At 37.8% G+C, this 12,191-nt stretch overlaps 1 protein-coding gene across 3 annotated transcripts in view; it reads right to left on the bottom strand.

Annotated features, from left to right (window-relative positions):
- The window catches only part of PIK3C3 (phosphatidylinositol 3-kinase catalytic subunit type 3), an 81,484-nt gene that overhangs the window by 35,947 nt on the left and 33,346 nt on the right, over positions 1-12,191 (bottom strand). For 2 of the 3 annotated variants that reach the window (XM_054053445.1, XM_054053446.1), the window contains 7 exons: positions 11,391-11,507; positions 10,368-10,499; positions 8,207-8,335; positions 7,801-7,870; positions 4,680-4,744; positions 2,098-2,182; positions 969-1,043 (listed from right to left, as the gene is read on the bottom strand). In XM_054053445.1, the coding sequence (XP_053909420.1) occupies positions 969-1,043; positions 2,098-2,182; positions 4,680-4,744; positions 7,801-7,870; positions 8,207-8,335; positions 10,368-10,499; positions 11,391-11,507 (673 nt within the window). Of the gene's footprint in view, positions 1-968; positions 1,044-2,097; positions 2,183-4,679; positions 4,745-7,764; positions 7,871-8,206; positions 8,336-10,367; positions 10,500-11,390; positions 11,508-12,191 lie in introns of those variants that run through there. The other variant, XR_008447634.1, reaches the window with a different exon arrangement.

Here is a 12,191-nt window from a genome sequence, read left to right as displayed (position 1 = left end):
TTAGTCTGATGATGACACACTGCTCTGAGAAGTCTCAGGTGACATTCCCACTTCTGAGACATACTATGTAAATTTCTTTCAAAAAACCACAGATCTGGAAAACTCACAGAAACACTTTATTCAAAATTTTAAAAAGTCTAAGATAGGAATTTACATAGACACTCAGTGAAGTCATTGATTTTATACCTAATTTCATATTACTACTGATAATACTTGTCTTAAACATCTACTGTATTTGGAATAGCATACATAAAGAAGCAGACTTATTTGACAAGTATTAAAATACAACAGGCATCTAATTAGTAATCTTGAATTTGCTTTTCGATAGTATAAAAAAGCTATTAAGCAAGAATGTAACTATTCAATGAAAAATTAAATGATTTGATAAAGAACAATCAGGATACTTGGGGCTGAAGCAACATTACAAACATTCCTTAACGAGCCCTTTTCTTCAGTTTTGGACCAAGACTTTAAAAAAATCCATGTAATTATCATATTAGACAAATCTAAGTTAACAGTAAAACATTTACTGGTCTTAGGTAAAAGCAGTCAAATTTTAGCATATGCTATGTTCATAATACTTTCAAAAAGGGTAGAATCATTCAAGAAACTATCATCATTCAGTACTGATACACAAATGCTTCTTAAACTGACATAAAAGTCACCTATCAGATACATGTTCTATTACATCTTGCCTACTAGTGCAATTAGAGCACTACTAGAGCAATTAATCTACTTGTTTTCTTATTCTTCAGGTGCTACTTCACACTACTAATAGTTTAAACCTGAACTTTGAATCACTGGATCAACTATAACCTTAGATGAGACAATATAACTTTACATTTAAAAATATAGTCTCATCTACAATACTCAGCAATTACACTCACAAGAAAAATAAAGCAAAATAGTACCAACACATTACTAATCAAACAACTGCTGTTGTGAGATTATAGTGCTAAAATAATTACCTGTTTTTGTTAGCAAAAGATTATCCAGATGTCTATCTCCAACTCCAAGGATGTAAGTAATTACACAATAACCAGCTGTAACAAGTAAATTGTAAACATCAATATAAGTACCTTTCTTGGAAAGTAACAAGTTCCACACAATTAACGAAAGCATATGACATTATCTTAGCTCTTACTCATTGGTAATAGATGTACCATACAGACTGGGGGCAGTGGTAGAGCTGATGAATAATAATCAAGATTAGCAGAACTATGAAGCAATAAATGAAAAATCTGAAGTTTATTCAGTACTGGCAAGGTTTTCAACTCCTACTACAATTATATTCCTAACATCAAAAGTATAAATTAATTCAAGAATAGGATTAAGATATTCAAAGGAAGATAAAAGTATTTAGAGCAAAATGAATGCACACATTTTGAACTTAGTATATTTTCAGGTAAATGTAAACAAGCATGAGACACTGATATAAATCTGAATATATACACCAGTGTAATTCACAAGCTAAGCAGTAAGCCAGGCAGTGATAAACAGTGAACTGTTTCAATTCTTACTTTCACCCACTAAGCATAAGTCTGAAAGACTGAGCCAGCAGAAAGAGACAGGGAATGGAGAAGACACTGTGGAGCAACAACTGAACTACCTTTTTTAGAATGAAATTGCTTGTAATTTAATAGACAGCAAATGTGATATTTTAATATTGCCACCACATTTACCGCTTTTTCTTGTCATCCAAATGGAACAAGTAGTTGAATATAGCCTCAACCCCCCAAAACCAGATGTTTTAAAAACAAACAGGTTTTTTTTATGTCAAATACAGATGATTTTTTATTATATAAATGCTTTACATCCCGTGAATTACCAAGACCCCAATTCATGATGTGGAGGGGCAAATCTAACATTATTGCTAGTTAGCTATAATATCTAACTTCCAAGAAGAATAAAAAAGGGCTGAGGAGAGGAATTGTGTCTAACAGGCCAGGCTCAAAATTGTTCTTTTCACAGGATTCTGGCAAGTACACGCACAGTGCCTAAATCTGTAGTCATCTAACCAGAACTGTCTTCACACCTCACCTACACTGGCCTTTTAGCTTCAGACACGGAGTTACCAACTGTGAGACTGTAACTCACCACAGCTCTTAACATAGGTGTCCATCACTTCTGCACTTATTCCATGAGGGCCAGTCTCACTAGGTGCATGTTTCCTGAAGAAGTTCTGGAGGGGAAGTCATCAACATATTTAGTTATTCCACATGATCTGAAACAGGATCTTTAGAATCCGACTGAAAAGAAGATTTAAATCAAAACCACAAAGGGCCATTATTATAATCTGTTACACTAACAACCCCTCCCAAAAACCTAGTAAATCCTAATTTTATTTTATATAGCTTTATTTATTTTCTATCTTAATCATCACATTCTTATACTCAACAGAAACAGACCTGAAGTTCAAATTGAAAAGTAGTTTCCTCTGTTGACAACTTCAGAAAATTAACAATGCATTGAAAAGTTACTGATTAACAACTTAGTACAAAAACCTCCACAGGGAAGTGTTTAAGTCAGATCAACAAAAACTAGAACAGTACAGATTAGTAACTACATTTGGGGGACATATCCTGAGAAGGTTTATCATCATGATACATCTCCATATTCTTCAATACAACCAACCTCTACTGATTTTAAAGGGAAAAAATCTAAGTCATCAAAAGGAAACTTCACCTTTCCCGTGAAATGTGGACAGGGTCAGAACAGTCTTTCCCACCATTCAGAAGAAAACTGTTTTTTTTCTCTTAAGACAAAGATAGGTAAACTAAATCCAAGCCTAAGCACAATTTTCTTCCAGTAAACATACACAAAGCTAAGGAAGCACTGTAAGGGGAGATTTGTAGGCATCTAAATATCATGTAAGCAACTAAAAACACAACTAAAATCACAAGAATCTTAACAAAAGCCAAGAAGGTACTGAAGGAAGGTGCCAGTAGGCTACTTAAGGTAAGTTTTGCTTGAAGAGCAGTCCTGTTTTAACATGTATCCGAGTTTTAAGGTGAGGAGATAGATTTAATTATCTGTTTACAGAAGAATAAATCCTTTCGGTATATGTTAAAAAAGGCTGACTGCATAGCCACAAACAGAATTCAGACCATCCAAGTGCTAAACTGTAGAGTGCGGAACAGAAAAACCTCCAATTTCAAGATTGTTGATAGATAGTAAGTAACCCTCAAACATAAGAATAACTTTCCTTTCCTACAGAACTGCATTACCAGCCAGTATTGGATTACTTGCTTTAAAATCTTCTCAAACTGAAATAATTTTTAATGTTTATTTTCAGTGTCCATCTTTATTAAAACAGCTGTGGCACTGAAAAGGAACATTTATAAAAAACATAAACCAAACTTCCACAACACCTAAAAATGTTCATTCGGTTTTCATTTATCGGGTCTCTAATGTATTTTGCCACTGATCTGTGAAGTAATCTTAGATCACATTCTTTTGGCATCCTGTCTGTTTAGATTAGCAATTATTCACAGGAAGAATTGCTCTTTATGCCTGCACAGCCACTAAAACAGCAGGGCATCTACTTTAGATTGGAATATGATGTTACAAGTAATTGCAAAATGACAGTTTCACAAGCATTTCTATATATATGATTTTATAAAAACACATCACGGTCTGGAATATGAATATCACATTTCCAAGACTGCAAAGGATTGCCAAGAAAACACCTTATAAACCATATAATTATTGAATGTGTAGATGAAGCTCATCAAAATCTTTACTGAATGGTAAGTTCAAAAAAAACTTATCCAACCTGGTCATTGTCTGATTAATGACACACATTTTTGTGATACACATTTTATATACTTATTTGTTAAGCAAATGATAATGACAGATGACAATAACTTTTTTAATCTCCATATGTTTAATATATGTAGTTGGGAGCTGTTTGCACTGGCTCCCAGTTACTGAGCTATAAACAAATGCAAACTTCAATATAAACTACAAAAAAAGGAAGAAAGGTATTGTGATAAATTGAATCCCAGATAAACATGCCGTGTTTTCATTAAAAAACTTATTAGCAATATATCTCATAGGGCAATCTGGTATATTTTTATCTAACTATACCTATTTCAACCAGCTGCGCTCTGCTAGCTAGCTTGTGTGCTTCAAATTAGCATGAATTTGTGTGCCGCTACTCAATTATGTGTCCCTACTCAATTTTGTAACAGTTACAGAAAGTTTGCTATTAAGAAAGGTCAAAATAAATAAATAAAATCACATATCTCTACATCCACTATGGCAAGGAAACAGACCTCAGAAATTACATGAACAAACTATTCAGGTATTACATAAAAAAAATGAAACCATTAAAACACACTTTGAAAAGGTATCAGGTCCAAACTACTGAGTGGATGATAGAAATACCTCAAAACAAACAGCACAGAAGTGTTATGCACCTACCATCTATCAGTGGAGCAAAGCAAGAATTTCAGTATCACAACTGCATTACACTTTAATTATTTAAATAATACTACTTTTAGAATATGATATATTCATCTGGTGATTTAAGCATATGTTTTAAAGCAAAAGTTCTGCTGTAAATACCATTATGTTTCAAGCTGTAAACTTCTAATTACCAGTTGAGAGACTGAAGATCAAAGCCTGCAATTCATACTGTTTACCAGAAGATGACTTAAATATACCCCAACACACACCTGTATACTTTCCTCGGTAGCAAGAACTTCTGCAACTGGTACTGACTGAATAAACTGCATGAAGCCTGTGACAAAAAAAACACCAGATAAAAATTTCCAGTGCATAGAACTTTTAAGGTACTCCAAATCACTTTCATTAAAGGGCAATACTTCAATGATTCTCACTGGCAAATAACCAAATTTTGTCTCAATTATCTGCCTTCAGTAGTTCTAAAACAACTTTTCATTAACACCAAATTAGCTTGCAAAAGTTCTCCTGTTTCAAGTTCTCAGGAGAAAGATCAGTAACAGCTTTCTAAATATTTATCCAGAATTTACCTAAAAGCATAGACAAGTCTGATTTTGTTTTGTCTTAGGTTTTCCTCCATTTCATGAGCAGGTTTACAAATATGAGTGTTAAAAGTTCGTTGTGTGAGATCACACAGCAAGCCAACCATAAAGTTAACACTACTGATTGTCATAATACTCCAAAATCCAGGCTTCTTCTGGAATATTGTGGTCACTCAAGATGTTTATATCCATGATTCATATTGAAACTTTCTTAAACATTTCACAGAATCATAGAATGCTTTGGGTTGGAAGGGGCCTTTATCAGTCATATAGTCCAAGCTCCCTGCACAAGCTGGGACATCTTCAAATGGATCAGGTGGCTTGGAGACCCACCCAACCTGACCCTGAGTGCTTCCAGAAACCCAGCCTATATTTCACCACCTGCAATGTAAAAAACGTCTTCCTTACATTCACTCTAAATCTACTCTCGCTTCGTTTAAAACCATTAGCAGAACAGTCACATTAAACTTCCAGAGGGCAGACTTTGGACTGTTCAGAAGGCTGGTTAGCGAAGTCCCACAGGAGACAGCCCTTCAGGGCAAGGCAGCCCACGAGTGCTGGGCACTCTTCAAAAATGAAAACCTAGCAGCTCAGAAGCAAGCCATCACTATGGTCTGGAAAAGGAGCCAGCGGGGGAAAAAAAACAGCTTGCTTGAGTAGGGAGATCTTGAGAGGCATCAAAAAGAAGAGGAATGTCTATAAGCTTTGGAAGAAGGGACAGGTGTCTTGGGTGGACTACAGGGAGGAAGTGAGATCATGCAGGGAAAAAATCAGGAGGGCTAAGGCCCAACTAGAAATCAAACTGGCTAAGTCTGTGGAAGATAATAAAAAATCTTTCTACAAATACGTTAACAAGAAAAGGACGACTGGGGAGAATATTCAGTCCCTATTGGATGTAGAAGGAATAACAGTGACAGGGGATGAGGACAAGGCTGAGGTACTTAATGCCTTCTTTGCCTCAGTCTTTAATAGCAAGGAAAGTTGTTCCCTCTGTGTACAAACCCAGGAGTTAGAGGAGAAGAATGAGGCTCCCATGATCCAAGAGGAGGCGGTTAGAGACTTGCTTGCCCACCTAGACACCCACAAGTCTATAGGGCCGGATGATATCCACCCAAGAGTAATGAAGGAGCTGGCGGATATCCTTTCCAAACCCCTTTCCATCCTCTTCCAGCGGTCCTGGCTGACTGGGGAAGTTCCACTGGACCGGAGGCTGGCTGATGTTGTGCCCATCTACAAGAAGGGTTGCAGGGAGGATCCGGGGAACTACAGGCCTGTCAGTCTGACCTCAGTGCCGGGGAAAGTCATGGAACAGGTGATGTTGGGTGCTATCATGAAGCACATGCAAGAGAACCGGGTGATCAGGCCCAGTCAACACAGGTTCATGAAAGGCAGATCTTGCCAAACTAACCTGATTGCCTTCTATGACAAAATCACTCGACTACTGGATGGGGGAAAGGCTGTGGATGTAGTCTTCTTGGACTTCAGTAAAGCCTTTGACACAGTTTCTCACAGCATTCTGCTTCAGAAACTGTCAGCCTCTGGCCTGGACAGGCGCACACTCTCCTGGGTTGAAAACTGGTTGGATGGCCGGGCCCAGAGAGTGGTGGTCAATGAAGTTAACTCCAGCTGGACGCCGCTTACAAGTGGGGTTCCTCAGGGTTTGGTACTAGGTCCAGCCCTGTTCAATGTCTTTATCAATGACCTGGATGAAGGCATTGAGTGCACCCTCAGCAAGTTTGCAGATGACACTAAGCTGGGTGGAAGTGTGGATCTGCTGGAGGGCAGGGAGGCTCTGCAAAGGGATCTGAACAGGCTGGACCGCTGGGTTGAGACCAATGGGATGAGGTTTAACAAGGCCAAATGCCGGGTCCTGCACTTGGGGCACAACAACCCTATGCAGTGCTACAGACCGGGAGAAGAGAAGGACCTGGGGGTGCTGGTTGACAGCTGACTGAACATGAGCCAGCGGTGTGCCCAGGTGGCCAAGAAGGCCAATGGAATCTTGGTTTGGATGAGAAATGGCATGACCAGCAGGTCCAGGGAGGTTATTCTCCTTCTGTACTCTGCACTGGTGAGACCGCACCTTGAGTCCTGTGTTCAGTTCTGGGCCCTTCACCACAAGAAGGATGTTGAGCCTCTGGAGCGTGTCCAGAGAAGAGCAACGAAGCTAGTGAGGGGGCCGGAGAACAAGTCTTATGAGGAGCGGCTGGGAGAGCTGGGGTTGCTTATCCTGGAGAGGAGGAGGCTGAGGGGAGACCTTATTGCTCTCTACAACTACCTAAAACGAGGTTGTGGAGAGGAGGGAGCTGGCCTCTTCTCCCAAGTGACAGGGGACAGGACAAGGGGGAATGGCCTGAAGCTCCGCCAGGGGAGGTTCAGGGTGGACATCAGGAAAAAAATTTTCATGGAAAGGGTCACTGGGCACTGGAACAGGCTGCCCAGGGAGGTGGTTGAGTCACCTTCCCTGGAGGTGTTCAAAGGACGGGTGGATGAGGTGCTGAGAGGCATGGTTTAGGGATCAATGGGAATGGCTGGACTCAATGATGCAGTAGGTCCTTTCCAACCTCGTGATTCTATGATTCTATAATTACTCCTTGTCCTGTCACCACAGGCTTTGCTAAAAAGCCTGTCCCTACCTTTCCCACAGGCACCCTTGAAGTACATTTGAGCTCTGTTTTAGAATGCTGTACTAAGTGAAATATCTCTCATGAAAACAATGCATCACAACAGTCTATGAACAGAAGGAGATTCTTACCAATACTGCATTTTTAGGAAACAGAAGTATCCATACCATGTTTTGTACTAGTTGCCAGCACTTTATAGGGTGTCAGTTTCAAATCCAGATTCTCTTTTCTTAAGAGCTGTAAAAATACAAACCACACACACACAAAAAAGGCAGATGAATGCAAATGAACGGCAGCTTCTGTTTTTAAAATGAATGTGTATTGGACACTGATCTCCACTGTTCTTTACTGAAATCAGTAATGAATGAAAGTCAGTTTGCCAATCTATTTAATTATTTATTTTAAAGCACATGCAGGCTTATTGCCTGTCTATAAAGAAAATAAACAAACTCTCCTAGGAACCGAGAACTCTGGAATGTATTAGCAATATAAGCTGCATTAACAATTTTCAACAATTCTGTTCCCGACAAGGAAAATCAAGAACACAGGAGGATGCACATTAATAATCCTCACCTTATCCATGAGTGAAATAATCTGAAGAATAAGCTGATCTTGACGTAAATCATCCCCATGCTTAAAAATAACAGGATATTTGCCTCCATCTTCTGTCTTGAAGAATAACTGAGCAGGCATTAAGGCACTCTGGAAAAGGAAACTTGTTCTACTAAAGCAGTTCACAGCAATATTCATATTAAGATGTTGCTACAGTGGAGTTTTAAAATCCAAATCCTTATTCACTGCATTATAAACATGAAATGAACTAGGCCAAGTGTCAGCTCACAGGATTCAAGTATCAAATTCAGTAACAAAAAGATTTGGAATAGTAGCAATAACTACGGGAACTCCTTCCATTCCCCTCAAGTCCGGTAGAAAAGAAGCAATTCTAAAGTGTCTAATAGCAGCTATTCACTATTTAGGGCGCAACAGTTAGAACATAGCATTTCTAGTTATCAAAAGTGTGATGCAGTCACGCTTTTAAAATAATATCTTACGTCTTTCTTTTTTAGCAAGGCGTGTGAAGGATACATTTCCCACCCACTCCTTTCCCCAGCAGAAGAGGAGGACAGAGGGATTCAAATTCTGTTTGCGTGCATGAAATTCCAATCAACATAGAAGCATTATGAAAAAGGTCACAACAAAACAAATTTAAACTGACCAGATCAAAGAGAGACACAATTATAGGATAAACATCAAAGAAATGCTAGGGGCAAGACATTTTAAACAATTGCTTCCTTAATCTACTTAGTGAAAGCAAAAATGCCTTTTCACGTTGTTGTTTAAGAAAGCCAATTTGTTTGCAATTTCTCTGCATAAAAAGGGTTGAAGGGGATCAATTACACACATAAATGATTTAATCTATTGCAACTGACCAAACTAAAAAGAAACAAAAAAAAATCAAGAATATAAAGTTTAATATTTGAGCAGGTACATGAAATGTTCAGCTGCAGTGAATGTTTCCAAATTATTAAGTCCCATAAACAAAGGAAAAATTATTCCTTAAATGGTATGTGATATCTAAGAGCACCAAAAATTAGTCATTCTTTCCGCTTTGGGTTTATCTTTCGTGCCATAGCACAGAAAGAGATATTAAATAGAAATCTGTAACCTTACAGAATCAGCAGAATCAAAGCCATCTCCGATTTGGAAACAAGTCACATCTCATATTCTTTGTCCCAATTTTTCTAAATTTCTACACAAGACTATCTGACTTGAGTTGGTCTTGATTGAGTTAAGCTGTTGTTCTTGACAGAAAGCTGTTGTTCACGCGGTCTTTTTGTCAGCATAGTTCCCTTGACCCTTAAATTCATGCTAAAAGCTAGCGCAGGTTTGCAAGGCCTTGCTTTCACGACAGATCTTTCCAACTTTGCCTCCAGCCTGTGGTGTAAGAGCATGGAATTGAAGCATACTCTTCAAAAAGACTGACTGGTATAATAGTAACTAAAGCTAGGGAATCAAGCGATAATACAGTAGAAAACTGGGAAAATGTTCACCTCTTTTTAAGTAAACACAGACTATGCTACAGTCAACAAGCAGCCTGTCAAAGTTTGGAACTACCAGGTGTAGTAAATATCTGACCTAGCATATAGAGAAGATGAACTAACACTGGTTGCCACAGCAGCTTGAATATTTTTTAACTGGGAGAGAATGCCTCCTGGATATAGGACTGACTGGTAAACCACATTCTGATCTCAAAATTAGATTACAGTCAGCTGAGTCAATCTGATGAGTAAATTTAGAGAGAGGGCCGGCAATAACTTACATTTCAAGTAGTATAAGAAGCAAAATAACTCCAGCCCTTTCAACAGCATACTGAGTGTTTAGTAACTAGATTAAGAGATGGCCATACAATCATAAGCAACTTTTATGAATTAGTTTAAGAATCAACTAACCTTAATCATACAGGTTATACCCGTCAGTCCACTGCAACAAAACGAAATGGACCATCTTACTATTTGACAGTCTCTAACAATTTAACATTTCTATTTTGCAAGGGAACAATGCATACATGCAGCTAAGAAGTCGCGTATCTGACTAGATTTGTATGACTTTGTGGGCACATTCTATTTACATTTTCCCTCAATGTCAGCCCCTTTAAACTTTTCAACTGATGTTTTTAAGCTTAGTGCTCATAAGAGTTGTTTGCATTCCAGCTATTCAAGAAGATCTCATTTACCTTGAAGAGTGTGGCTTTTTCAGGGATTATCCCTTTAATTTTCACCTGAGGTTCCAGAGGAAGTGGAATAAGCTCCATATCTGCTAAATTCATCTTTTCATTATCTGCTAACAAAGCCTGAAGCCTCTCATTCTAAAAGAATAAAAGAATGAAAAACTTGCTTCAAATATTATCAAAACACCACAGAAAACATACTAGGTATATATGAACAGTTAAAAAGTCTTTTAACAAAGAATATATAAATATATATACAATTTATATAATTTGAAAGAATGCTCTCAATGTAACACACAAGCAGGGTTCACTCTCCAAAACTGCATAACCCCCTCCTGTTTTAGTGATTACACCTTCATTACTGATACACAGAACATTCACATAATTTCATTTAAAAAAAGATGCCAACACTTAGGTGTTTCATTTTCCTGCACAAATATATGCTACAGATATAAAAAAGAAGTGAAAATAAATTACTACACTGCAGAATTCATGTTTAAAAATACTGATGTGTGTCAGAGGAAAAGAAAATACATGAATATAAATCCCTTTGTCATTCCTGTTTCCGTTCCATACCTATATGTCAAGTTCAGTTAACATATTTTAACTAAGGAAGACATGGCTTCTTAAAATGCACCTATAGAGGCAAAAAAAGACAAAGTTCTGCCAAATGTGCACCTTCTAAAAGAATACTTCTATTCTTCTTGGAACAAACAAAACCTTGCTGATGGTCAAATTTTGCTATCTAGCCTGGCATAACTCTTACCCCACAGCTCCCTTCTGAAATCCCCCACAACTTGTTCTCTTGTCTTCCTTTTGCCTAAATATCTCATTCTCAGGGGTCTCTCCTGTTTTTCATCTAGGAACTTTGGAAGTTTGACCCACCTAAACTTCTCCAAAGTTCAGCTAAAATTATTACAGCACAGACAAGACACCTGCTTTAAATCTCAGTGCTAAGTATTTTTAGTGAAAAGCTAGCTCTCCTATTGTTAAATTCTGGACAGATAAGTTTTCCTATCCCTTAATTACCTTTTTCTTACGATTCCCACTTTCACGCTGCACTGCTTTCATTACGTGAACTAGTCGATCTACAAATGTCTGCTGGGCTGCCAACAATGAACGCATAACTCTGACAGACTTATCACCCTAAACGAATTAAAAGAAACAAAATTAGTTCTTTGTTCTGTAATTATTTTATCTAGAAATTATTCTTTCATTCTTAAGACCTTTGGGCTTTCATGAGGTAAGTGAATAACGATCAATTTCCTGTCAATTCGAAAGGTATTTTCTGTAAAACACAATCAGAATCACTGTAGCTAGCAATCAATTATCTGACCTACCAGTGCACTTCAATTTGCATCAACAATTTCACTCGAGAACAGTCATGCATGACAAACCTATTCATGCAGGCAAAATAAGTCAGTAAGAATAAGCACAAGGAATATTCTTATAAAGCATTAAGAGTCAGATTTGAGTAACATCCCTAAAATGGAAATTAATATGAAGTGTGGCATACACTAAGATCAGTAAAAGATTCCACATCTGCAATAAATTACAGAATGCAACTCAGAAAAGGTTTGGTGTTTTTGTCTTTCTTCCCTGCTACTCCAGCACCCTCTGCTGCTAATACACAGAACAACACTGTCTGCAAGTTCAAAAGATGGGTCTCATCTCAATTTGCACTGCAAGGACAAGTGCTTCCAGTAAAGCAATTGTAAATAAAACAGACTGATTACACAAGGTATAGGATTTTAGAACCCACATGTTACTAATAAGAACAAGCAACTGAACTGAGGAAAATGGTCTGAACAATTTTGTTTGCCACAAATT

The sequence above is a fragment of the Cuculus canorus genome, chromosome Z (genome assembly GCF_017976375.1).
Source record: "Cuculus canorus isolate bCucCan1 chromosome Z, bCucCan1.pri, whole genome shotgun sequence".
Classification (NCBI taxonomy): Eukaryota; Metazoa; Chordata; class Aves; order Cuculiformes; family Cuculidae; genus Cuculus; species Cuculus canorus.
Note: the sequence above shows the minus strand (reverse complement) of the source record. Positions and strands in the feature narration are given on the sequence as shown.